Here is a 27,969-nt window from a genome sequence, read left to right on the forward strand (position 1 = left end):
TCTCTCTCTCCTGGTAAAATAAATGTTAAACTGGTCTCTCTCTCTCCTGGTAAAATAAATAGTAAACTAGTCTCTCTCTCTCTCCTGGTAAAATAAGTGTTAAACTGGTCTCTCTCTCTCCTGGTAAAATAAGTGTTAAACTAGTCTCTCTCTCTCCTGGTAAAATAAATGGTAAACTGGTCTCTCTCTCTATCCTGGTAAAATAAATGGTAAACTAGTCTCTCTCTCTCCCCTGGTAAAATAAGTGTTAAACTAGTCTCTCTCTCTCCTGGTAAAATAAATGGTAAACTAGTCTCTCTCTCCTGGTAAAATAAGTGTTAAACTGGTCTCTTTCTCTCTCCTGGTAAAATAAATGGTAAACTAGTCTCTCTCTCTCTCCTGGTAAAATAAATGGTAAACTAGTCTCTCTCTCTCTCCTGGTAAAATAAGTGTTAAACTAGTCTCTCTCCCCTAGTAAGTTCCTGGTGGTGTCAGTGTTCTGTCTGTCTGTCTGTCTGTCTGTCTGTCTGTCTGTCTGTCTGTCTGTCTGTCTGTCTGTCTGTCTGTCTGTCTGTCTGTCTGTCTGTCTGTCTGTCTGTCTGTCTGTCTGTCTGTCTGTCTGTCTGTCTGTCTGTCTGTCTGTCTGTCTGTCTGTCTCTCTCTGTCTGTGTCAGTCTGTCTCAGTTCCCAGGTGATGTCAGTAATCAGTCTGTGTCCCTCTCTCTGTCTGTGTCAGTTCCCAGTTGGCGTCAGTAGGTTATACTCTGCCAGCAGTACAAAGCTGTTCTCCCTGATTCTCCTGATTCTCACCAGATCAGTACAGTCCTGAATGTGGATCAACCCCCCATGGTTGCTGTTGCGGTCGTAGTCACGTTCGCGGTCATTGAGGGTCACCCCGGTGCGTTTGTTACAGTACTGACTATACAGGTATCTGAAGCCTATAGCTAGAATCATTCCCAGCCGGATGCACAGCCCAGAAGAATACCCAGCTCCCAGGCATTCTGGCTGGCCACGATGTCTGGGATCTTCCCATCTCCTGGAGCTCCAGGTCGGGTCTTGGTGTTGGGGTTGGTGTTGGGGTGGGGACCTATTGAGCGGTTTTGGGAGATTGAACCTCCTTTACGCTGGGGACTTGACGTGGGGTGGGCTTGGGAGGAGCCAGGGGAGTTGGAGGGTGAGGGGTTCGGTGTGAGAGCGACGGGGGGCGGGGAGGTTTATGGTGGGGTGAGGGAGAAGGAGGGTAGGGGGCCACAAGATTGGATGTCTCCGTCAGCTTTAAGGGGAACATGGTGCCAGGGTCTCGCTCTGGGTTGCTCTGGGTAAAGTTAGGGTTAGGGGTCCTGCTCTGGGTTGCTCTGGGTAAAGTTAGGGTTAGGGGTCCTGCTCTGGGTTGCTCTGGGTAAAGTTAGGGTTAGGGGTCCTGCTCTGGGTTGCTCTGGGTAAAGTTAGGGTTAGGGGTCCTGCTCTGGGTTGCTCTGGGTAAAGTTAGGGTTAGGGGGTCCTGCTCTGGGTTGCTCTGGGTAGAGATTGGGGCAGGAGAAGGTACTGGTTGGGGGTATGTAGAAGGTAGAAGTAGATGGGTAGAAGTGAAGGTAGGGGTGGATGCGGGGACAGTGAAGGAGTTTGGGTTTGGGGGTTTGGTTGAGTCTGCTGAGTTAACTGCTGAAATGTCCATGTCTCTATTACGGGACTGGGACTTGGAATGAGAGGAGGGAGTTGGTGTCTGGGTGGGGGTGGAGGTGGGAGTGAGTTCCTGGGTGGAGGTGGGTGTGAGTTCCTGGGTGGGGGTGGAGGTGGGAGTGAGTTCCTTGGTGGAGGTGGAGATTGGAGTGAGTTCCTGGGTGGAGGTGGGAGTGAGTTCCTGGGTGGAGGTGGAGGTTGGAGTGAGTACCTGGGTGGAGGTTGGAGTGAGTTCCTGGGTGGAGGTGGGAGTGAGTTCCTGGGTGGAGGTGGAGGTTGGAGTGGGTTCCTGGGTGGAGGTGGAAGTGAGTTCCTTGGTGGAGGTTGGAGTGAGTTCCTGGGTGGAGGTTGGAGTGAGTTCCTGGGTGGAGGTGGGAGTGAGTTCCTGGGTGGAGGTGGGAGTGAGTTCCTGGGTAGAGGTGGGAGTGAGTTCCTGGGTGGAGGTTGGAGTGAGTTCATGGGTGGAGGTGGGAGTGAGTTCCTGAGTGGAGGTGGGAGTGAGTTCCTGGGTGGAGATGGGAGTGAGTTCCTGGGTAGAGGTGGGAGTGAGTTCCTGGGTGGAGGTGGTGATTGGAGTGAGTTCCTGGGTGGAGGTTGGAGTGAGTTCCTGGGTGGAGGTGGGAGTGAGTTCCTGGGTGGAGGTTGGAGTGAGTTCCTGGGTGGAGGTTGGAGTGGGTTCCTGGGTGGAGGTGGGAGTGAGTTCCTGGGTGGAGGTGGAGGTTGGAGTGAGTTCCTGGGTGGAGGTGGGAGTGAGTTCCTGGGTGGAGGTTGGAGTGAGTTCCTGGGTGGAGGTGGGAGTGAGTTCCTGGGTGGAGGTGGGAGTGAGTTCCTGGGTAGAGGTGGGAGTGAGTTCCTGGGTAGAGGTGGGAGTGGGTTCCTGGGTAGAGGTGGGAGTGAGTTCCTGGGTGGAGGTGGAGGTTGGAGTGAGTTCCTGGGTGGAGGTGGGAGTGAGTTCCTGGGTGGAGGTTGGAGTGAGTTCCTGGGTGGAGGTGGGAGTGAGTTCCTGGGTGGAGGTGGGAGTGAGTTCCTGGGTAGAGGTGGGAGTGAGTTCCTGGGTAGAGGTGGGAGTGGGTTCCTGGGTAGAGGTGGGAGTGAGTTCCTGGGTGGAGGTGGAGATTGGAGTGAGTTCCTGGATGGAGGTTGGAGTGAGTTCCTGGGTGGAGGTGGGAGTGAGTTCCTGGGTGGAGGTGGAGGTTGGAGTGGGTTCCTGGTTGGAGGTGGGAGTGAGTTCCTGGGTGGAGGTGGAGGTTGGAGTGAGTTCCTGGGTGGAGGTGGGAGTGAGTTCCTGGGTGGAGGTTGGAGTGAGTTCCTGGGTGGAGGTGGGAGTGAGTTCCTGGGTGGAGGTTGGAGTAAGTTCCTGGGTGGAGGTGGGAGTGAGTTCCTGGGTGGAGGTGGAGGTTGGAGTGAGTTCCTGGGTGGAGGTGGGAGTGAGTTCCTGGGTGGAGGTGGGAGTGAGTTCCTGGGTGGAGGTGGAGATTGGAGTGAGTTCCTGGGTGGAGGTTGGAGTGAGTTCCTGGGTGGAGCTGGGAGTGAGTTCCTGGGTGGAGGTGGAGGTTGGAGTGGGTTCCTGGGTGGAGGTGGAAGTGAGTTCCTGGGTGGAGGTGGAGGTTGGAGTGAGTTCCTGGGTGGAGGTGGGAGTGAGTACCTGGGTGGAGGTGGAGGTTGGAGTGAGTTCCTGGGTGGAGGTTGGAGTGAGTTCCTGGGTGGAGGTGGGAGTGAGTTCCTGGGTGGAGGTGGAGGTTGGAGTGAGTTCCTGGGTGGAGGTTGGAGTGAGTTCCTGAGTGGAGGTGGGAGTGAGTTCCTGGGTGGAGGTGGAGGTTGGAGTGAGTTCCTGGGTGGAGGTGGGAGTGAGTTCCTGGGTGGAGGTGGGAGTGAGTTCCTGGGTGGAGGTGGGAGTGAGTTCCTGGGTGGAGGTTGGAGTGAGTTCCTGGGTGGAGGTGGGAGTGAGTTCCTGGGTGGAGGTGGGAGTGAGTTCCTGGGTGGAGGTGAGAGTGAGTTCCTGGGTGGAGGTGGGAGTGAGTTCCTGGGTGGAGGTCGAGGTGGGAGTGAATTCCTGGGTGGGGTGGGAGTGAGTTCCTGGGTGGGGGTGGAGGTTGGAGTGGGTTCCTGGGTGGAGGTTGGAGTGAGTTCCTGGGTGGAGGTGGGAGTGAGTTCCTGGGTCGGGGTCGAGGTGGAGGTTGGAGTGAGTTCCTGAGTGGAGGTGGGAGTGAGTTCCTGGGTGGAGGTGGGAGTGAGTTCCTGGGTCGGGGTCGAGGTGGAGGTTGGAGTGAGTTCCTGGGTGGAGGTGGGAGTGGTTGGCTGAGAAGAGGATGAAGTGAGAGTGGCCACAGGGTTGGGTGTTTGTGTCAGGGTTAGGGGAGCCTTGGTGCTCGGGTCTGTGGCTGGGTTGGAGGAGTCTTGTTCTGGTTCTGTACTGGTTAGAGGCTGGGTCATAGGTTCTGTACCGGTTAGAGGCTGAGTCATAGTTTCTGTACCGGTTAGAAGGTGGGTCATAGGTTCTGTACCGGTTAGAGGCTGGGCCATAGGTTCTGTACCGGTTAGAGGCTGGGTCATAGGTTCTGTACCGGTTAGAGGCTGGGTCATAGGTTCTGTACCGGTTAGAGGCTGGGCCATAGGTTCTGTACCGGTTAGAGGCTGGGCCATAGGTTCTGTACCGGTTAGAGGCTGGGTCATAGGTTCTGTACCGGTTAGGGGATGAGTCATAGGTTCTGTACCGGTTAGAGGATGGGCCATAGGTTCTGTACCGGTTAGAGGCTGGGTCATAGGTTCTGTACCGGTTAGAGGCTGAGTCATAGGTTCTGTACCGGTTAGAGGCTGGGTCATAGGTTCTGTACCGGTTAGAGGCTGGGCCATAGGTTCTGTACCGGTTAGAGGCTGGGTCATAGGTTCTGTACCGGTTAGGGGATGAGTCAGAGGTTCTGTACCGGTTAGAGGCTGAGTCATAGGTTCTGTACCGGTTAGAGGCTGAGTCATAGGTTCTGTACCGGTTAGAGGCTGGGTCAGAGGTTCTGTACCGGTTAGAGGCTGAGTCATAGGTTCTGTACCGGTTAGAGGCTGAGTCATAGGTTCTGTACCGGTTAGAGGCTGGGTCATAGGTTCTGTACCGGTTAGAGGCTGAGTCAGAGGTTCTGTACCGGTTAGGGGATGAGTCAGAGGTTCTGTACCGGTTAGAAGCTGGGTCAGAGGTTCTGTACTGGGCTGAGAGTTGGTTAGAGGCTGGGTCAGAGTTTCAGTACTGGGCTGAGGGTTGGTTAGAGGCTGGGCCAGAGGTTCTGTACTGGGCTGAGGGTTGGTTAGAGGCTGGGTCAGAGGTTCTGTACTGGGCTGAGAGTTGGTTAGAGGCTGGGTCAGAGGTTCTGTACTGGGCTGAGGGTTGGTTAGAGGCTGGGTCAGAGGATCAGTGCTGGGCTGAGGATTGGTTAGAGGCTGGGTCAGAGGTTCCGTACTGGGCTGAGGGTTGGTTAGAGGCTGGGTCAGAGGTTCTGTACTGGGCTGAAGGTTGGTTATAGGCTGGGTCAGAGGTTCTGTACTGGGCTGAGGGTTGGTTAGAGGCTGGGTCAGAGGCTCTGGTTTAGGTAGGTACTGGGTCTGGGGGCTGGTCAGAGATTCTGGGTTAGGTAGGTACTGGGTCTGGGGGCTGGTCAGAGACTCTGGGTTAGGTAGGTACTGGGTCTGGGGGCTGGATGTCAGGCCCAGGGTCGTTTCTGGAAGCTTCAGCCATGTACCTTCCATCCCTCCAATTGTCATCTCTTTATCTGTCATCCCCTCCTCTGTCATCCCTCCAACCTGCATCTCTTCATCCTTCCTCCCTCTATCCGTCTCGTCACCCAGTGACAGGGAGAGAGGTTCAGGGCTGGGGGACAGGTCAGGGGTTATGGTTGTGGCAGCAGAGTTGGTGAGTGTGGTGACCTCTTCCTGTAGTTCTGAGAGGGAGCTTCCTCTATCCACCACAGTGGCATTCCCCCAGCCCGGGAAACCACCACTACTATCATGCAGCACTGCAGACTCGATCCGTGCCCAGTACACAAAATATGACTGGACCACCGTGATGCTGAGCGAGGGAAAGACAGACAGACACAGAGAGACAGAGAGACAGAGAGACAGAGAGAGAGAGAGAGAGAGAGAGAGAGAGAGAGAGAGAGAGAGAGAGAGAGAGAGAGAGAGAGAGAGAGAGAGAGAGAGAGAGAGAGAGAGAGAGAGAGAGAGAGAGAGAGAGAGAGAGAGAGAGAGAGAGAGAGAGAGAGAGAGAGAGAGATTTAAAATACAGTTAGAGAAGTTCCCTTCCTCTCTCCTCCTCCTCATCCTCCTCCCCATCCTCTCCCCTCCTCCTCTCCTCACCCCTCCTCCTCTCCCCTTCCTCCTCCTCCTCCTCATCCTCCTCCCCATCCTCTCCCCTCCTCCTCTCCTCCCCCCTCATCCTCTTCATCCTCTACTTACTAGAAACATATGTCTCCTAGAGCTGTATCTGGGGACCTCCTCTCCCCTCCTCTCCTCCCCCCTCCTCCTCCCCCTCCTCCTCTTCCTCCTCTACTCACTAGAAACGTATATCTCCTAGAGCTGTATCTAGGGACCTCCTCTCTCCTCCTCCCCCTCATCCTCTTCCTCCTCTACTCACTAGAAACATATGTCTCCTAGAGCTGTATCTGGGGACCTCCTCTCCCCCTCTCCTCCCCCTCCTCCTCCCCCTCCTCCTCTTCCTCCTCTACTCACTAGAAACGTATATCTCCTAGAGCTGTATCTAGGGACCTCCTCCTCCCCCTCCTCTCCTCCCCCTCCTCCTCATCCTCCTCCTCTTCCTCCTCTACTCACTAGAAACGTATATCTCCTAGAGCTGTATCTAGGGACCTCCTCTCTCCTCCTCCCCCTCCTCTCCTCCCCCTCCTCCTCCTCCTCCTCCTCTTCCTCCTCTACTCACCAGAAACGTATATCTCCTAGAGCTGTATCTAGGGACCTCCTCTCTCCTCCTCCCCCTCCTCTCCTCCCCCTCCTCCTCATCCTCCTCCTCTTCCTCCTCTACTCACTAGAAACGTATATCTCCTAGAGCTGTATCTAGGGACCTCCTCTCTCCTCCTCCCCCTCCTCTCCCCCCCCCTCCTCCTCATCCTCCTCCTCTTCCTCCTCTACTCACTAGAAACGTATATCTCCTAGAGCTGTATCTAGGGACCTCCTCTCTCCTGCTCCCCCTCCTCTCCTCCCCCCTCCTCCTCATCCTCCTCTACTCACTAGAAACGTATATCTCCTAGAGCTGTATCTAGGGACCTCCTCTCTCCTCCTCCCCCTCCTCTCCTCCCCCCTCCTCCTCATCCTCCTCCTCTTCCTCCTCTACTCACTAGAAGCGTATGTCTCCTAGAGCTGTATCTAGGGGCCTCCTCTCTCCTCCTCCCCCCCTCCTCCTCTTCCTCCTCTACTCACTAGAAGCGTATGTCTCCTAGAGCTGTATCTAGGGACCTCCTCTCTCCTCCTCCCCCTCCTCTCCTCCCCGTCCTCCTCATCCTCCTCCTCCCCCTCCTCTCCTCCCCCCTCCTCCTCATCCTCCTCCTCTTCCTCCTCTACTCACCAGAAACGTATATCTCCTAGAGCTGTATCTAGGGACCTCCTCTCTCCTCCTCCCTCCCCCTCCTCTCCTCCCCATCCTCCTCCTCTTCCTCCTCTACTCACTCCGTCCTCCTAGAGCTGTATCTAGGGACCTCCTCTCTCCTCCCCCTCCTCCTCATCCCCCTCCTCCTCTTCCTCCTCTACTCACTAGAAACGTATATCTCCTAGAGCTGTATCTAGGGACCTCCTCTCTCCTCCTCCCCCTCCCTCTCCCCCTCCTCATCCTCCTCCTCTTCCTCCTCTACTCACTAGAAACGTATATCTCCTAGAGCTGTATCTAGGGACCTCCTCTCTCCTCCTCCCCTCCTCTCCTCCCCCCTCCTCCTCATCCTCTTCTCCTCTACTCACTAGAAACGTATATCTCCTAGAGCTGTATCTAGGGACCTCCTCTCTCCTCCTCCCCCTCCTCCCTCCCCCCCCTCCTCCCCCTCCTCCTCATCCTCCTCCTCTTCCTCCTCTACTCACTAGAAACGTATATCTCCTAGAGCTGTATCTAGGGACCTCCTCTCTCCTCCTCCCCCTCCTCTCCTCCCCCTCCTCCTCCCCTCATCCTCTTCCTCCTCTACTCACTAGAAACGTATATCTCCTAGAGCTGTATCTAGGGACCTCCTCTCTCCTCCTCCCCCTCCCTCTCCTCCCCCCCTCCTCCTCATCCTCCTCCTCTTCCTCCTCTACTCACTAGAAACGTATATCTCCTAGAGCTGTATCTGGGACCTCCTCTCTCCTCCTCCCCTCCTCCCCCTCCCCTCATCCTCCTCCTCTTCCTCCTCTACTCACTAGAAACGTATATCTCCTAGAGCTGTATCTAGGGACCTCCTCTCTCTCCTCCTCCTCCCTCCTCCCCTCCTCCCTCCTCCTCCTCTTCCTCCTCTACTCACTAGAAACGTATATCTCCTAGAGCTGTATCTAGGGACCTCCTCTCTCCTCCTCCCCTCCTCTCCTCCCCCTCCTCCTCATCCTCCTCCTCTTCCTCCTCTACTCACTAGAAACGTATATCTCCTAGAGCTGTATCTAGGGACCTCCTCTCTCCTCCTCCCCTCCTCTCTCCCCCTCCTCCTCATCCTCCTCTACTCACTAGAAACGTATATCTCCTAGAGCTGTATCTAGGGACCTCCTCTCTCCTGCCTCCCCCCCTCCCTCATCCCCTCCTCCTCATCCTCCTCTACTCACTAGAAACGTATATCTCCTAGAGCTGTATCTAGGGACCTCCTCTCTCCTCCTCCCCCTCCTCTCCTCCCCCTCCTCCTCATCCTCCTCCTCTTCCTCCTCTACTCACTAGAAACGTATATCTCCTAGAGCTGTATCTAGGGACCTCCTCTCTCCTCCTCCCCCTCCTCTCCTCCCCCCTCCTCCTCATCCTCCTCCTCTTCCTCCTCTACTCACTAGAAACGTATATCTCCTAGAGCTGTATCTAGGGACCTCCTCTCTCCTCCTCCCCCTCCTCTCCTCCCCCCTCCTCCTCATCCTCCTCTACTCACTAGAAACGTATATCTCCTAGAGCTGTATCTAGGGACCTCCTCTCTCCCTCCTCCCCTCCTCTCCTCCCCCCTCCTCCTCATCCTCCTCTACTCACTAGAAACGTATATCTCCTAGAGCTGTATCTAGGGACCTCCTCTCTCCTCCTCCCCCTCCTCTCCTCCCCCTCCTCCTCCCTCCTCCTCTTCCTCCTCTACTCACTAGAAACGTATATCTCCTAGAGCTGTATCTAGGGACCTCCTCTCTCCTCCTCCCCCTCCTCTCCTCCCCTCCTCCTCATCCTCCTCCTCTTCCTCACTCACTAGAAACGTATATCTCCTAGAGCTGTATCTAGGGACCTCCTCTCTCCTCCCCCCCTCTCCCTCCCCTTCCTCCTCATCCTCCTCTACTCACTAGAAACGTATATCTCCTAGAGCTGTATCTAGGGACCTCCTCTCTCCTGCTCCCCTCCTCTTCTCCCCCTCCTCCTCTCCTCCTCATCCTCCTCTACTCACTAGAAACGTATATCTCCTAGAGCTGTATCTAGGGACCTCCTCTCTCCTCCTCCCCTCCTCTTCTCCTCCCCCATCCTCCTCCTCTTCCTCCTCTACTCACTAGAAACGTATATCTCCTAGAGCTGTATCTAGGGACCTCCTCTCTCCTCCTCCCCCCTCCTCTCCTCCCCCCTCCTCCTCATCCTCCTCCTCTTCCTCCTCTACTCACTAGAAACGTATATCTCCTAGAGCTGTATCTAGGGACCTCCTCTCTCCTCCCCCCCCTCCTCTCCTCCCCCCTCCTCCTCTTCCTCCTCTACTCACTAGAAACGTATATCTCCTAGAGCTGTATCTAGGGACCTCCTCTCTCCTCCTCCCCCTCCTCTCCTCCCCCCTCCTCCTCATCCTCCTCTACTCACTAGAAACGTATATCTCCTAGAGCTGTATCTAGGGACCTCCTCTCTCCTCCTCCCCCTCCTCTCCTCCCCCCTCCTCCTCATCCTCCTCCTCTTCCTCCTCTACTCACTAGAAACGTATATCTCCTAGAGCTGTATCTAGGGACCTCCTCTCTCTTCCTCCCCCTCCTCTCCTCCCCCTCCTCCTCATCCTCCTCCTCTTCCTCCCTCTACTCACTAGAAACGTATATCTCCTAGAGCTGTATCTAGGGACCTCCTCTCTCCTCCTCCCCCTCCTCTCCTCCCCCCTCCTCCTCATCCTCCTCCTCTTCCTCCTCTACTCACTAGAAACGTATATCTCCTAGAGCTGTATCTAGGGACCTCCTCTCTCCTCCTCCCCCTCCTCTCCTCCCCCTTCCTCCTCATCCTCCTCTACTCACTAGAAACGTATATCTCCTAGAGCTGTATCTAGGGACCTCCTCTCTCCTCCTCCCCCTCCTCTCCTCCCCCCTCCTCCTCATCCTCCTCTACTCACTAGAAACGTATATCTCCTAGAGCTGTATCTAGGGACCTCCTCTCTCCTGCTCCCCTCCTCTCCTCCCCCTCCTCCCTCCTCCCTCCTCTACTCACTAGAAACGTATATCTCCTAGAGCTGTATCTAGGGACCTCCTCTCTCCTCCTCCCCTCCTCTCCTCCCCCTCCTCCTCATCCTCCTCCTCTTCCTCCTCTACTCACTAGAAACGTATATCTCCTAGAGCTGTATCTAGGGACCTCCTCTCTCCTCCTCCCCTCCTCTCCTCCCCCTCCTCCTCATCCTCCTCCTCTACTCACTAGAAACGTATATCTCCTAGAGCTGTATCTAGGGACCTCCTCTCTCCTCCTCCCCTCCTCTCCTCCCCCTCCTCCTCATCCTCCTCTCTTCCTCCTCTACTCACTAGAAACGTATATCTCCTAGAGCTGTATCTAGGGACCTCCTCTCTCCTGCTCCCCCTCCTCTCCTCCCCCTCCTCCTCATCCTCCTCCTCTTCCTCCTCTACTCACTAGAAACGTATATCTCCTAGAGCTGTATCTAGGGACCTCCTCTCTCCTGCTCCCCCTCCTCTCCTCCCCCTCCTCCTCATCCTCCTCCTCTTCCTCCTCTACTCACTAGAAAACTATATCTCCTAGAGCTGTATCTGGGGACCTCCTCTCTCCTCCTCCCCCTCCTCTCCTCCCCCTCCTCCTCATCCTCCTCCTCTTCCTCCTCTACTCACTAGAAACGTATATCTCCTAGAGCTGTATCTAGGGACCTCCTCTCTCTCCTCCCCTCCTCTCCTCCCCCTCCTCCTCATCCTCCTCCACTTCCTCCTCTACTCACTAGAAACGTATATCTCCTAGAGCTGTATCTAGGGACCTCCTCTCTCCTGCTCCCCCTCCCCTCCCCCCTCATCCTCCTCATCCTCCTCCTCTTCCTCCTCTACTCACTAGAAACGTATATCTCCTAGAGCTGTATCTAGGGACCTCCTCTCTCCTCCTCCCCCTCCTCTCCTCCCCCTCCTCCTCATCCTCCTCCTCTTCCTCCTCTACTCACTAGAAACGTATATCTCCTAGAGCTGTATCTAGGGACCTCCTCTCTCCTCCTCCCCCTCCTCTCCTCCCCCTCCCCCTCCTCCTCATCCTCCTCCTCTTCCTCCTCTACTCACTAGAAACGTATATCTCCTAGAGCTGTATCTAGGGACCTCCTCTCCTCCTCCCCCTCCTCCCTCCCCCTCCTCCTCATCCTCCTCCACTTCCTCCTCTACTCACTAGAAACGTATATCTCCTAGAGCTGTATCTAGGGACCTCCTCTCTCCTCCTCCCCTCCCTCTCCTCCCCCTCCCTCCTCATCCTCCTCCACTTCCTCCTCTACTCACTAGAAACGTATATCTCCTAGAGCTGTATCTAGGGACCTCCTCTCTCCTCCCCCCCTCCTCTCCTCCCCCTCCTCCTCATCCTCCTCACTCACTAGAAACGTATATCTCCTAGAGCTGTATCTAGGGACCTCCTCTCCTCCTCCTCCCCTCCCCCTCCTCCCCCCCCTCCTCCTCATCCTCCTCCTCTTCCTCCTCTACTCACTAGAAACGTATATCTCCTAGAGCTGTATCTAGGGACCTCCTCTCTCCTCCTCCCCCCCTCCTCTCCTCCCCCTCCTCCTCATCCTCCTCCTCTTCCTCCTCTACTCACTAGAAACGTATATCTCCTAGAGCTGTATCTAGGGACCTCCTCTCTCCTCCTCCCCCTCCTCTCCTCCCCCTCCTCCTCATCCTCCTCCTCTTCCTCCTCTACTCACTAGAAACGTATATCTCCTAGAGCTGTATCTAGGGACCTCCTCCTCCTCCTCCCCCTCCTCTCCTCCCCCCTCCTCCTCTTCCTCCTCTACTCACTAGAAACGTATATCTCCTAGAGCTGTATCTGGGGACCTCCTCTCTCCTCCTCCCCCTCCTCTCCTCCCCCCTCCTCCTCATCCTCCTCCTCATCCTCCTCTACTCACTAGAAACGTATATCTCCTAGAGCTGTATCTAGGGACCTCCTCTTCTCCTCCTCCCCCTCCTCTCCTCCCCCCTCCTCCTCATCCTCCTCCTCATCCTCCTCTACTCACTAGAAACGTATATCTCCTAGAGCTGTATCTAGGGACCTCCTCTCTCCTCTCCCCCTCCTCTCCTCCCCCCTCCTCCTCATCCTCCTCCTCTTCCTCCTCTACTCACTAGAAACGTATATCTCCTAGAGCTGTATCTAGGGACCTCCTCTCTCCTCCTCCCCCCTCCTCTCCTCCCCCTCCTCCTCATCCTCCTCCTCTTCCTCCTCTACTCACTAGAAACGTATATCTCCTAGAGCTGTATCTAGGGACCTCCTCTCTCCTCCTCCCCTCCTCTCCTCCCCCTCCTCCTCCCCCTCCTCTCCCCCTCCTCCTCATCCTCCTCCTCTTCCTCCTCTACTCACTAGAAACGTATATCTCCTGGAGCTGTATCTAGGGACCTCCTCTCTCCTCCTCCCCCTCCTCCCCTCCTCCTCCCTTCCCCCCTCCTCCTCATCCTCCTCCTCTTCCTCCTCTACTCACTAGAAACGTATATCTCCTAGAGCTGTATCTGGGACCTCCTCTCTCCTCCTCCCCCTCCTCTCCTCCCCCTCCTCCTCCTCATCCTCCTCCTCTTCCTCCTCTACTCACTAGAAACGTATATCTCCTAGAGCTGTATCTAGGGACCTCCTCTCCTCCTCCCCTCCCCCTCCTCTCCTCCCCCTCCTCCTCATCCTCCTCCTCTTCCTCCTCTACTCACTAGAAACGTATATCTCCTAGAGCTGTATGTAGGGACCTCCCTCTCTCCTCCTCCCCCTCCCTCCCTCCCCCTCCTCCTCCCCCTCCTCTTCTCCCCCTCCTCCTCATCCTCCTCCTCTTCCTCCTCTACTCACTAGAAACGTATATCTCCTAGAGCTGTATCTAGGGACCTCCTCTCTCCTCCTCCCCCTCCTCTCCTCCCCCTCCCTCCTCCTCCTCCTCCTCCTCCCTCCTCCCTCCTCATCCTCCTCCTCTTCCTCCTCTACTCACTAGAAACGTATATCTCCTAGAGATGTATCTAGGACCTCCTCTCTCCTCCTCCCTCCCCCTCCTCCTCCCCCTCCTCCTCCCCCTCCTCCTCTTCCCTCCTCCTCACTAGACATATCTCCTGGAGCTGATCTGGGACCTCCTTCTCTGACTCCTCTTGTCAGAACCTCCTCCTCCTCCTCACTTCCTCAGCTAGAAACGTATATCTCCTAGAGCTGTATCTAGGGACCTCCTCTCTGCTCCTCCCCCCCCCTCTCCTCCTCTCCTCCTCCCCTCCCCCTCCCCCTCCTCCTCATCTCTTCTTCTCCTCTACTCACTAGAAACGTATATCTCCTAGAGGCTGTATCTGGGACCTCTCTCTCTCCTCCTCCCCCTCCTCTCCTCCCCCTCCTCCTCCCCTCCTCTCCTCCCCCTCCTCCTCATCCTCCTCCTCTTCCTCCTCTACTCACTAGAAACGTATATCTCCTAGAGCTGTATCTAGGGACCTCCTCCTCTCCTCCTCCTCCTCCCTCTCCTCCTCCTCCTCCTCCTCCTCTCCTCTCTCTCCTAAAAGGTATTCAGACCTCCCCCTATCTCCTCCTCCTCCTCCTCCCCCTCCTCTCCTCCCCCTCCTCCTCATCCTCCTCCTCTTCCTCCTCTACTCACTAGAAACGTATATCTCCTAGAGCTGTATCTAGGGACCTCCTCTCCCTCCTCCCCTCCCTCTCCCCCCCCCTCCTCCCCCCTCCTCCTCCCCCCCTCCTCCTCATCCTCCTCCTCTTCCTCCTCTACTCACTAGAAACGTATATCTCCTAGAGCTGTATCTAGGGACCTCCCTCTCTCAGCTCCCCCTCCTCCTCCCCTGGTCTCCTCCCCCTCCTCCCTCCCCTCCTCTCCTCCCCCTTCCTCATCCTCCTCCTCTTCCTCCTCTACACTAGAAAGCGTATATCTCCTAGAAGCTGTATCTAGGGACCTCCTCTCTCCTCTCCCCCCCCCCTCCCTCAGCCCCTCCTCCTCATTCCTCAGTCCTCTACTCACTAGACTATATCTCCTAGAGCTGTATCTGACCTCCTCTCCCCCTCCTCCTCCCCTCCTCTCCTCCCCCTCCTCCTCCCCTCCTCTCCTCCCCCTGGTTTCCTCATCCTCCTCCTCTTCCTCCTCTACTCACTAGATATATATCTCCTAGAGCTGTATCTATCCTCTCTCCTCCTCCCCCTCCTCTCCTCCCCCTCCTCCTCCCCTCATCCTCCCCCTCCTCCTCACCTCTTCCTCCTCTACTCACTAGAAAGCATATATCTCCTGAGCTGTATAGGGACCTCCTCTCTCCTCCTCCCCCTCCTCTCCTCCCTCCTCCCCTCCTCTCCCCTCCCCTCCTCCTCCCCCTCCTCCCCCCCCTCCTCCTCATCCTCCTCCTCTTCCTCCTCTACTCACTAGAAACATTATATCTCCTAGAGCTGTATCTAGGGACCTCCTCTCTCCTCCTCCCCTCCTCTCCTCCCCCTCCTCCTCCCCCTCATCCCCCTCCTCCTCATCCTCCTCCTCTTCCTCCTCTACTCACTAGAAACGTATATCTCCTAGAGCTGTATCTGACCTCCTCTCCTCCTCCCCTCCTCTCCTCCCCTCCCCTCCTCCTCCTCTCCTCCCCCTCCTCCTCCCCCCTCCTCCTCCTCCCCTACATCCTCCTCCTCTTCCTCCTCTACTCACTAGAAACGTATATCTCCTAGCTGTAGATCTAGGGACCTTTACAGTCCCCCTCCTCCTCCCCTAACATCCTCCTCCTCTTCCTCCTCTACTCACTAGCTATCTCCTAGAGCTGTATCTGGGACCTTTCTCCTCCTCCCCTCCTCTCCTCCCCCTCCTCCCCCCCTCCTCTCCTCCCCCCTCCTCCTCCCCCTCCTCTCCTCCCCTTCCTCCTCATCCTCCTCCTCTTCACACTATATCAGCTGAGATGGTCCCCCTTCTCCCTCCTCAGTCCTCCTCTTCCTCCTCTAACTAGACTATATCTCCTAGCTGTATCTAGGGATGGTCCCCTACAGTCATCCCCCCCCTCATCCCCCTCACACTATCCTCATCTCAGCTGAGATGGTCTCCTAGAGCTGTATCAGGGACCTCCTCTCTCCTCCCTCCCCCTCCTCTCCTCCCCCTCCTCCTCCCCCTCAGCTGAGATGGTTTCCTCCCCTCCTCATCCCCTTCATCTCTTCCTCCTCTTCCTCCTCACTATACAGCTGTAGATGGTTTACAGTCCTCCTCCTCTTCCTCCTCTGCACTACTATATCTCCTAGCTGTAGACCTATCATAACAGTATCTCCTAGAGCTGAGACCTCCTCTCCTCCCTCTCCTCCCCCCTCCTCTCCTCCCCCTCCCCTCTCCCTCCCCTCCTCCCCTCCTCTCCTCCCCTTTCATCCTCCTCCTCTTCCTCCTCTACTCACACTATATCTCCTAGCTGAGACCTCCTCTCTCCTTCCCCAGTCATCCCCCTTCCTCCTCTATACTTCCTCCTCTGAGATGGTCTTACTGTATCTGGGTCCTCTCTCCTGCTCCTCCCTCCTCCCCCTCCTCCTCTCCTCCCCCTCCTCCTCCCCACCTCCTCCCCCTCCTCTCCTCCCCCTATCCTCAGCTCACTAGAGATGGTTTGTACAGTCATCCCCCTCCTCCTCCTCCCCCTCTCCCCCTATCCTCCTCCCCTCTTCCTCCTCTACAGCTCCTAGAGATGGGACCTTCCTCCTCCCCTCTCCTCCCCCTCCTCCCTCCCCTCCTCTCCTCCCCCTTTCATCCTCCTCCTCTTCCTCCTCTACTCACTAAAATGTATATCTCCTAGCTGTATCTGGGACCTCCCTCCTCTCCTCCTCCCCTCAGTCCCCTCCTCTCTCCTCCCCCTACCCTCCCCTCCCCTCTCCTCCCCCTTCCTCCTCATCCTCCTCCTCTTCCTCCTCTACTCACTAGCTGAGAGCTGTATTCCTCTCTCCTGTCCCCCTCCTCTCCTCCCCCTCCTCCTCATCCTCCTCCTCTTCCTCCTCTACACTATATATCTCCTAGAGATCTAGGTTTACAGTCCTCCCCTCCTCTCCTCCCCCTCCTCCTCCCCTCCTCTCCTCCCCCTCCTCCTCATCCTCCTCCTCTTCCTCCTCTACTCACTAGAAACGTATATCTCCTGGAGCTGAGACCTCCTCTCTCCTCCTCCCCCCTCCTCTCCTCCCCCTCCTCCTCCTCCCCCCTCCTCCTCCTCCCCTCTCCTCCTCCTCCTTTCCTCATCTCCTCTTCCTCCTCTGTCACTAGAAACGTATATCTCCTACTGTATCTAGGGACCTCCTCTCTCCTCCTCCCCCTACTCCTCCCCTCCCCTCCCCTCCTGGTTCCCCCTCCTCCTCATCCTCCTCCTCTTCCTCCTCTACTCATACAGCTGAGATGGTTTCTCCTCCTCCCCTCCTCTCCTCCCCTCCTCCTCCCCCTCCTCTCATCATCCTCCTCCCCCACTCCCCCTACAGCTGAAACGTGTATCTCCTAGATCTAGGTCCTTCCTCCTCCCCCTCCTCTCCTCCTCATCCTCCCCTCCTCTCCTCCCCCTTCCTCCTCATCCTCCTCCTCTTCCTCCTCTACTCACTAGAAACGTATATCTCCTAGAGATGTATCTGGGGCCCTCCAGACAAATGACAGATTTCTCTTCAGCTGTTTGTCAGAGTGCGTGAGGGAGTCTATCGCCGAGGCAACGCTGGGTGTGTGTTCGGGAGGGGTTACAGTCCATGTGCCCGCCACCCTGCCCCCGTCCCCGACACTATACAGCCTGTAGAAGGAACCCCATGAAGTCTCGGGTACTCCGTGCCGTCACTATGGAAACAGGGACAGGGTAGTGTCACAGTACATGACTATTAATAAAGGTATTCACTACTATACGCATCTATCAACACAACATGCACATAACATGGTCCCATTGGATCCTGACTGACTTAGAACGACTGTACACTATACAGCTGAGATGGTTTACAGTCATAACACACTATACAGCTGAGATGGTTTACAGTCATAACACACTATACAGCTGAGATGGTTTACAGTCATAACACTCTATACTGTATATACAGCTGAGATGGTTTACAGTCATAACACTCTATACTGTATATACAGCTGAGATGGTTTACAGTCATAACAGTCTATACAGCTGAGATGGTTTACAGTCATAACACACTATACAGCTGAGACGGTTTACAGTCATAACACTCTATACTGTATATACAGTTGAAGTCATAACAGTCTATACTGTATATACAGTTGAAGTCATAACAGTCTATACTGTATATACAGTTGAAGTCATAACAGTCTATACTGTATATACAGTTGAAGTCATAACAGTCTATACTGTATATACAGTTGAAGTCATAACAGTCTATACTGTATATACAGTTGAAGTCATAACAGTCTATACTGTATATACAGTTGAAGTCATAACAGTCTATACTGTATATACAGTTGAAGTCACAACACTCTATACTGTATATACAGTTGAAGTCACAACACTCTATACTGTATATACAGTTGAAGTCATAACAGTCTATACTGTATATACAGTTGAAGTCATAACACTCTATACTGTATATACAGTTGAAGTCATAACAGTCTATACTGTATATACAGTTGAAGTCATAACAGTCTATACTGTATATACAGTTGAAGTCATAACAGTCTATACTGTATATACAGTTGAAGTCATAACAGTCTATACTGTATATACAGTTGAAGTCATAACACTCTATACTGTATATACAGTTGAAGTCATAACAGTCTATACTGTATATACAGTTGAAGTCATAACACTCTATACTGTATATACAGTTGAAGTCATAACAGTCTATACTGTATATACAGTTGAAGTCATAACAGTCTATACTGTATATACAGTTGAAGTCATAACACTCTATACTGTATATACAGTTGAAGTCATAACACTCTATACTGTATATACAGTTGAAGTCATAACAGTCTATACTGTATATACAGTTGAAGTCATAACACTCTATACTGTATATACAGTTGAAGTCATGGTCTATACTGTATATACAGTTGAAGTCATAACAGTCTATACTGTATATACAGTTGAAGTCATAACAGTCTATACTGTATATACAGTTGAAGTCATAACAGTCTATACTGTATATACAGTTGAAGTCATAACAGTCTATACTGTATATACAGTTGAAGTCATAACAGTCTATACTGTATATACAGTTGAAGTCATAACAGTCTATACTGTATTACAGTCAAGTCATACAGTCTACTATATACAGTTGAAGTCATAACACTCTATACTGTATATACAGTTGAAGTCATAACACTCTATACTGTATATACAGTTGAAGTCATAACACTCTATACTGTATATACAGTTGAAGTCATAACACTCTATACTGTATACAGCTGAGATAACAGTCTATACTGTATATACAGTTGAAGTCATAACAGTCTATACTGTATACAGTTGAAGTCATAACAGTCTATACTGTTTACAGTTGAAGTCATAACAGTCTATACTGTATATACAGTTGAAGTCATAACACTCTATACTGTATATACAGTTGAAGTCATAACACTCTATACTGTATATACAGTTGAAGTCATAACAGTCTATACTGTATATACAGATGGTTTACAGTCATAACAGTCTATACAGTATATGGTTGAAGTCATAACAGTCTATACTGTATATACAGTTGAAGTCATAACAGTCTATACTGTATATACAGTTGAAGTCATAACAGTCTATACTGTATATACAGTTGAAGTCAGAAGTTCACATACACCTTTGCCAAATACATTTAAACTCAGTTTTCACATTTCCTGACATTTAATCCTAGTAAACATTGGTGTATAACGCCAACCTAGCAGGTTGAGAGTTTGAATCTCATCACAGACAACTTGAGCATTTTAGCTAATTAGCAACATTTCAAATACTTACTACTTTTTAGCTACTTTGCATGTTAGATAACCCTTCACCTAACCCTAACCTTGACCCTTTAAACTAACCCCTTCCCTAACCCTAACCTTAACCCTTTTAACTCACCCCTTCACCTAACCATAACCATAACCCTTTAACTAACCCCTTCACCTAACCATAACCCTTTAAACTAACCCTTCACCTAACCCTAACCCTTTAAACTAACCCCTTCACCTAACCCTAACCCTTTAAACTAACCCTTCACCTAACCATAACCCTAACTTTAACTAACCCCTTCACCTAACCATAACCTTTTTAACTAACCCCTTCACCTAACCTTAACCCTTTAAACTAACCCCTTCACCTAACCATAACCCTTTTAACTAACCCCTTCACCTAACCATAACCTTAACCCTTTTAACTAACCCCTTCACCTAACCATAACCTTAACCCTTTTAACTAACCCCTTCACCTAACCATAACCTTAACCCTTTAAACTAACCCCTTCACCTAACCATAACCTTAACCCTTTAACTAACCCCTTCACCTAACCATAACCCTTTAAACTAACCCCTTCACCTAACCATAACCCTTTAACTAACCCCTTCACCTAACCATAACCTTAACCCTTTTAACTAACCCCTTCAACCATAACCTTAACCCTTTTAACTAACCCCTTCACCTAACCATAACCTTAACCCTTTTAACTAACCCCTTCACCTAACCATAACCCTTTTAACTAACCCCTTCACCTAACCATAACCCTTTAAACTAACCCCTTCACCTAACCATAACCTTAACCCTTTTAACTAACCCCTTCACCTAACCATAACCTTAACCATTTTAACTAACCCCTTCACCTAACCATAACCCTTTTAACTAACCCCTTCACCTAACCATAACCTTAACCCTTTTAACTAAACCCCTTCACCTAACCATAAACCTTAACCCTTTTAACTAACCCCTTCACCTAACCATAACCTTAACCCTTTTAACTAACCCCTTCACCTAACCATAACCCTTTTAACTAACCCCTTCACCTATCCATAACCTTAACCCTTTTAACTAGCCCCTTCACCTAACCTTAACCCTTTTAAACTAACCCCTTCACCTAACCATAACCTTAACCCTTTTAACTAACCCCTTCACCTAACCATAACCTTAACCATTTTAACTAACCCCTTCACCTAACCATAACCTTAACCCTTTTAACTAACCCCTTCACCTAACCATAACCTTAACCATTTTAACTAACCCTTCACCTAACCATAACCTTAACCCTTTTAACTAACCCCTTCACCTAACCATAACCTTAACCCTTTTAACTAACCCCTTCACCTAACCATAACCTTAACCCTTTTAACTAACCCCTTCACCTAACCATAACCCTTTAAACTAACCCCTTCACCTAACCATAACCCTTTAAACTAACCCCTTCACCTAACCATAACCCTTAACCAACCCCTTCAACTAACCCACTTCACCTAACCATAACCTAACCAAACCTTTAAACTAACCATAACCCTTTAACTAAACCCTTCACCTAACCATAACCCTTTTAAACTAACCCTTCACCTAACCATAACCTTAACCCTTTAAACTAACCACCTAACCTTAACCCTTTTAACTAACCCCTTCACCTAACCATAACCCTTTTAACTAACCCCTTCACCTAACCATAACCCTTTAAACTAACCCCTTCACCTAACCTTAACCCTTTTAACTAACCCCTTCACCTAACCATAACCTTAACCATTTTAACTAACCCCTTCACCTAACCATAACCTTAACCCTTTTAACTAACCCCTTCACCTAACCATAACCTTAACCCTTTTAACTAACCCCTTCACCTAACCATAACCTTAACCCTTTTAACTAACCACCTAACCATAACCTTAACCCTTTAATCTAACTCCTAAACATAATCCTAATGCCTAGCTAGCGTTAGCCACCAAGCTGGAATTCATAATATTTCATACATTTTGGAAAATTCGTAACATATCATACGAAATGGCCGATGTAAATCCACAAATTAATACAGTTGAAAGTCGGAAGTTAACGTACACCTTAGCCAAATACATTTAAAATCACGTTTCACAATTCCTGACATTTAATCATTTAGTTAAAATTCCCTGTCTGAGGTCAGTTAGGATCACCACTTTATTTTAAGAATGGGAAACATCAGAATAATAGTAGAATGATTTATTTCAGCTTTTATTTCTTTCATCACATTCCCAGTGGGTCAGAAGTTTACATACACTCAATTAGTATTTGGTAGCTTTGTCTTTAAATTGTATATCTTGGGTCAAATGTTTCAGGTAGCCTTCCACAAGCTTCCCACAATAAATTGGGTGAATTTTGGCCCATTCCTCCTGACAGAGCTGGTGTAACTGAGTCAGGTTTGTAGGCCTCCTTGCGCACACACGCTTTTTCAGTTCTGCTCACACATTTTCTATTGGATTGAGGTCAGGGCTTTGTGATGACCACTCCAATACCTTGACTTTGTTGTCCTTAAGCCATTTTGCCACAACTTTGGAAGTATGCTTGGGGTCATTGTCCATTTGGAAGACCCATTTGTGACCAAGCTTTAACTTCCTGACTGATGTCTTGAGCTGTTACTTCAATATATCCACCTAATTTTCTTCCCTCATGATACCATCTATTTTGTGAAGTGCACCAGTCCCTCCTGCAGCAAAAACACCCCACAACATGATGCTGCCACCCCCGTGCTTCACGGTTGGGATGGTGTTCTTCAGCTTGCAAGCCTCCCCTTTTTTCCTCCAAACATGACGATGGTCGTTATGCCAAACAGTTATATTTTTGTTTCATTAGACCAGAGGACATTTCTCCACAAAGTACGATCTTTGTCCCCATGTACAGTTGCAAACCGTAGTCTGGCTTTTTTATGGCGGTTTTGGAGCAGTGGCTTCTTCCTTGCTGAGCGGCCTTTCAGGTTATGTCGATATAGGACTCGTTTTATTGTGGATATAGATACTTTTGTACCTGTTTCCTCCAGCATCTTCACAAGGTCCTTTGCTGTTGTTCTGGGATTGATTTTCACTTTTCGCACCAAGGTACGTTAATCTCTAGGAGACAAAACGCGACTCCTTCCTGAGCGGTATGACAGCTGCGTGGTCCCATGGTGTTTATACTTGCGTACTATTGTTTGTACAGATGAACGTGGTACCTTCAGGTGTTTGGAAATTGCTCCCAAGGATGAACCAGACTCGTGGAGGTCTACAATTTTGGCTGATTACTTTTATGTCAAGCAAAGAGGCACCGAGTTTTAAGTCAGGCCTTGAAAAGCATCCACAGGTACACCTCCAATTGACTCAAATTATGTCAATTAGCCTATCAGAAGCTTCTAAAGCCATGACATCATTTTCTAGAATTTTCCAAGCTGTTTAAAGGCACAGTCAACTTAGTGTATGTAAACTTCTGACCCACTGGAATTGTGATTCAGTGAATTATACAAAAGTATGTGGACACCCCTTCAAATCAAGCATACAGCCATGCAATCTCCATAGACAAACATTGTTTAGTAGAATGGCCCGTACTGAAGAGCTCAGTGACTTTCAACGTGGCACCGTCATACACCGTCCAACAAGTCAAATGTCGGTCCAGAAGTGGAACCGTCGAGTGCTGAAGCGCGTAAAAATCGTCTGTCCTCAGTTGCAACACTCACTACCGAGTTCCATACTGCCTCTGGAAGCAACGTCAGCACAGGAACTGTTAGTCGGGAGCTTCATAAATTGGGATTCCATGGCAGAGCAGCCGCACACAAGCCAAAGATCACCATGCACAATGCCACGCGTTGGCTGGAGTGGTGTAAAGCTCACCGCCATTGGACTCTGGAGCAGTGGAAATGTGTTCTCTGGAGGGATGAATCACGCTTCACCATCTGGCAGTCCCATGGATGAATCTGGGTTTGTCAGATGCCAGGAGAACGCTCTCTGCCCGAATGTATAGTGTCAACTGTAAAGGTTGGTGGAGGACTAATGGTCTGTGGCTGTTTTTCATGGTTCAGGCCCCTTTGTTCTAGTGATGGGAAATCTTAACACTACAGCATACAATGACATTCTAGACTATTCTGTGCTCTCAACATAGTGGCAACGGTTTGGGGAAGGCCCTTTCCTGTTTCAGCATGACAATGCCCCTGTGCACAAAGCGATGTTCATACAGAAATGTTTTGTCGAGATCGGTGTGGAAGAACTTGACTGGCCTGCAGAGAGCCCTGACCTCAACCCCACCGAACACCTTCGGGATAAATTGGAATGCTGAATGTCAGCCTAATCGCCCAACATCAGTGCCCGTCCTCACTAATGCTCTTATGGCTGAATGGAAGCAAGTCCCCACAGCAATGTTCCAACATCTAGTGGAAAGTCTTCCCAGAAGAGTGGAGGCTGTTACAGCAGCAATGTTCCAACATCTAGTGGAAAGCCTTCCCAGAAGAGTGGAGGCTGTTATAGCAGCAATGTTCCAACATCTAGTGAAAAGCCTTCCTAGAAGAGTGGGGGCTGTTATAGCAGCAATGTTCCAACATCTAGTGAAAAGCCTTCCCAGAAGAGTGGAGGCTGTTATAGCAGCAAAGTGGAGGTTATACAGCAACTTCCAACATCTTAATGCCTTCCCATGATTTTGGAATGAGATGTTCAGAAAGTGGAGGTGTCCACATACTGTTGGTCAGATGGAGTGTATCTCAATGTTCCAACATCTACTGGAAACTCTTTCTGTCTATTTCTGTGGAACTCTGATTAATGCTGATTTTGGAAACATGAAGAATGCAGTACTGTTGGTCATAGTTATCTCTACCTGTCCCCATGTACACTATTTCTGTGCCCTACCTGTCCCAAACATAGAAGAATAGCAGTGTTTAGTTCCCTACCTGTCCCCATGTACACTATTTAGTTCCCTACCTGTCCCCATGTACACTATTTAGTTCCCTACCTGTCACCATGTACACTATTTAGTTCCCTACCTGTCACCATGTACACTATTTAGTTCCCTACCTGTCCCCATGTACACTATTTAGTTCCCTACCTGTCCCCATGTACACTATTTAGTTCCCTACCTGTCCCCATGTACACTATTTAGTTCCCTACCTGTCACCATGTACACTATTTAGTTCCCTACCTGTCCCCATGTACACTATTTAGTTCCCTACCTGTCCCCATGTACACTATTTAGTTCCCTACCTGTCCCCATGTACACTATTTAGTTCCCTACCTGTCACCATGTACACTATTTAGTTCCCTACCTGTCACCATGTACACTATTTAGTTCCCTACCTGTCACCATGTACACTATTTAGTTCCCTACCTGTCCCCATGTACACTATTTAGTTCCCTACCTGTCCCCATGTACACTATTTAGTTCCCTACCTGTCCAAATGTACACTATTTAGTTCCCTACCTGTCACCATGTACACTATTTAGTTCCCTACCTGTCACCATGTACACTATTTAGTTCCCTACCTGTCCCCATGTACACTATTTAGTTCCCTACCTGTCCCCATGTACACTATTTAGTTCCCTACCTGTCACTGTGTACACTATTTAGTTCCCTACCTGTCCCCATGTACACTATTTAGTTCCCTACCTGTCACCATGTACACTATTTAGTTCCCTACCTGTCCCCATGTACACTATTTAGTTCCCTACCTGTCCCCATGTACACTATTTAGTTCCCTACCTGTCCCCATGTACACTATTTAGTTCCCTACCTGTCCCCATGTACACTATTTAGTTCCCTACCTGTCCCCATGTACAGTATTTAGTTCCCTACCTGTCCCCATGTACAGTATTTAGTTCCCTACCTGTCACCATGTACACTATTTAGTTCCCTACCTGTCCCCATGTACACTATTTAGTTCCTACCTGTCACCATGTACACTATTTAGTTCCCTACCTGTCACCATGTACACTATTTAGTTCCCTACCTGTCACTGTGTACACTATTTAGTTCCCTACCTGTCACCATGTACACTATTTAGTTCCCTACCTGTCACCATGTACACTATTTAGTTCCCTACCTGTCACCATGTACACTATTTAGTTCCCTACCTGTCACCATGTACACTATTTAGTTCCCTACCTGTCACCATGTACACTATTTAGTTCCCTACCTGTCACCATGTACACTATTTAGTTCCCTACCTGTCCCCATGTACACTATTTAGTTCCCTACCTGTCCCCATGTACACTATTTAGTTCCCTACCTGTCACTGTGTACACTATTTAGTTCCCTACCTGTCCCCATGTACACTATTTAGTTCCCTACCTGTCACCGTGTACACTATTTAGTTCCCTACCTGTCCCCATGTACACTATTTAGTTCCCTACCTGTCCCCATGTACACTATTTAGTTCCCTACCTGTCACCATGTACACTATTTAGTTCCCTACCTGTCCCCATGTACACTATTTAGTTCCTACCTGTCCCCATGTACACTATTTAGTTCCCTACCTGTCCCCATGTACACTATTTAGTTCCCTACCTGTCCCCATGTACACTATTTAGTTCCCTACCTGTCACCATGTACACTATTTAGTTCCCTACCTGTCACTGTGTACACTATTTAGTTCCCTACCTGTCACCATGTACACTATTTAGTTCCCTACCTGTCACCATGTACACTATTTAGTTCCCTACCTGTCACCATGTACACTATTTAGTTCCCTACCTGTCACTGTGTACACTATTTAGTTCCCTACCTGTCCCCATGTACACTATTTAGTTCCCTACCTGTCACCATGTACACTATTTAGTTCCCTACCTGTCACCATGTACACTATTTAGTTCCCTACCTGTCCCCATGTACACTATTTAGTGCCCTACCTGTCACCATGTACACTATTTAGTTCCCTACCTGTCACCATGTACACTATTTAGTTCCCTACCTGTCACCATGTACACTATTTAGTTCCCTACCTGTCACTGTGTACACTATTTAGTTCCCTACCTGTCCCCATGTACACTATTTAGTTCCCTACCTGTCCCCATGTACACTATTTAGTTCCCCTACCTGTCCCCATGTACACTATTTAGTTCCCTACCTGTCACCATGTACACTATTTAGTTCCCTACCTGTCACCATGTACACTATTTAGTTCCCTACCTGTCACCATGTACACTATTTAGTTCCCTACCTGTCCCCATGTACACTATTTAGTTCCCTACCTGTCACCATGTACACTATTTAGTTCCCTACCTGTCACCATGTACACTATTTAGTTCCCTACCTGTCACCATGTACACTATTTAGTTCCCTACCTGTCACCATGTACACTATTTAGTTCCCTACCTGTCACCATGTACACTATTTAGTTCCCTACCTGTCCCCATGTACACTATTTAGTTCCCTACCTGTCACTGTGTACACTATTTAGTTCCCTACCTGTCCCCATGTACACTATTTAGTTCCCTACCTGTCCCCATGTACACTATTTAGTTCCCTACCTGTCACTGTGTACACTATTTAGTTCCCTACCTGTCACCATGTACACTATTTAGTTCCCTACCTGTCACTGTGTACACTATTTAGTTCCCTACCTGTCACCGTGTACACTATTTAGTTCCCTACCTGTCACCATGTACACTATTTAGTGCCCTACCTGTCCCCATGTACACTATTTAGTTCCCTACCTGTCACCATGTACACTATTTAGTTCCCTACCTGTCACCATGTACACTATTTAGTTCCCTACCTGTCACCATGTACACTATTTAGTTCCCTACCTGTCACCATGTACACTATTTAGTTCCCTACCTGTCACCATGTACACTATTTAGTTCCCTACCTGTCACCATGTACACTATTTAGTTCCCTACCTGTCACCATGTACACTATTTAGTTCCCTACCTGTCACCATGTACACTATTTAGTTCCCTACCTGTCCCCATGTACACTATTTAGTTCCCTACCTGTCACCATGTACACTATTTAGTTCCCTACCTGTCACCATGTACACTATTTAGTTCCCTACCTGTCACCATGTACACTATTTAGTTCCCTACCTGTCACCATGTACACTATTTAGTTCCCTACCTGTCACCATGTACACTATTTAGTTCCCTACCTGTCACCATGTACACTATTTAGTTCCCTACCTGTCCCCATGTACACTATTTAGTTCCCTACCTGTCACCATGTACACTATTTAGTTCCCTACCTGTCACCATGTACACTATTTAGTTCCCTACCTGTCCCCATGTACACTATTTAGTTCCCTACCTGTCCCCATGTACACTATTTAGTTCCCTACCTGTCCCCATGTACACTATTTAGTTCCCTACCTGTCACTGTGTACACTATTTAGTTCCCTACCTGTCCCCATGTACACTATTTAGTTCCCTACCTGTCACCATGTACACTATTTAGTTCCCTACCTGTCCCCATGTACACTATTTAGTTCCCTACCTGTCACTGTGTACACTATTTAGTTCCCTACCTGTCACTGTGTCCACTATTTAGTTCCCTACCTGTCACTGTGTCCACTATTTAGTTCCCTACCTGTCACTGTGTACACTATTTAGTGCCCTACCTGTCCCCATGTACACTATTTAGTTCCCTACCTGTCACTGTGTACACTATTTAGTGCCCTACCTGTCACTGTGTACACTATTTAGTTCCCTACCTGTCACCATGTACACTATTTAGTTCCCTACCTGTCACCATGTACACTATTTAGTTCCCTACCTGTCACTGTGTCCCCTGGCAGGTACATGGAGGCAGATGTATACAGCGTGATGTGGCTGTGATGACGATCCTGGGGCTGAGCGCGGATGTGACCGGGACTCATTTCCAAGCAGGAGGCGGGGCTAGCGCCACGGGAGAACCCCAATGTGGGACGAGTCAAGGAGAAGGACATGGCCACCCACAGAGGCAACAACAGAGAGATGGACATCG

At 50.4% G+C, this 27,969-nt stretch overlaps 2 protein-coding genes and 1 long non-coding RNA gene across 6 annotated transcripts in view; 1 reads left to right on the plus strand and 2 right to left on the minus strand.

The window, feature by feature from the left end:
• LOC118392612 (SH3 domain-containing protein 19-like) overlaps positions 1-22,227 on the plus strand; it is a 153,954-nt gene extending 131,727 nt beyond the window's left edge. The window contains exon 13 of the transcript XR_008062053.1: positions 22,016-22,227. The gene's annotated coding sequence lies outside the window, so the exon portion shown is untranslated. The remainder of the gene's footprint in view (positions 1-22,015) is intronic.
• Positions 1-27,969, minus strand: LOC127906910 (reelin domain-containing protein 1-like). The gene is given in 6 exon segments (XM_052460717.1): positions 1-953; positions 956-1,126; positions 4,824-5,710; positions 16,738-16,913; positions 16,915-16,961; positions 27,760-27,969. Coding segments are annotated over 6 exon segments (1,731 nt in total). The 5' UTR covers positions 27,968-27,969; the 3' UTR covers positions 1-711.
• On the minus strand, positions 19,442-20,930 carry LOC127906612 (uncharacterized). 4 transcript variants are annotated; one of them, XR_008062057.1, is made up of 5 exons: positions 20,837-20,930; positions 20,325-20,438; positions 20,006-20,070; positions 19,847-19,895; positions 19,442-19,572 (listed from the first exon to the last, which is right to left on the minus strand). It is a non-coding gene; the product is annotated as an uncharacterized LOC127906612 (long non-coding RNA). The 4 variants fall into 4 exon arrangements; XR_008062059.1 differs by lacking the exons at positions 19,847-19,895; positions 20,006-20,070 and adding an exon at positions 19,718-19,782 and having other exon boundaries at positions 19,442-19,583; XR_008062060.1 differs by lacking the exons at positions 19,442-19,572; positions 20,006-20,070 and adding an exon at positions 20,174-20,211 and having other exon boundaries at positions 19,876-19,922.

Source organism: Oncorhynchus keta, chromosome 13 (genome assembly GCF_023373465.1).
Source record: "Oncorhynchus keta strain PuntledgeMale-10-30-2019 chromosome 13, Oket_V2, whole genome shotgun sequence".
NCBI classification, from domain to species: Eukaryota; Metazoa; Chordata; class Actinopteri; order Salmoniformes; family Salmonidae; genus Oncorhynchus; species Oncorhynchus keta.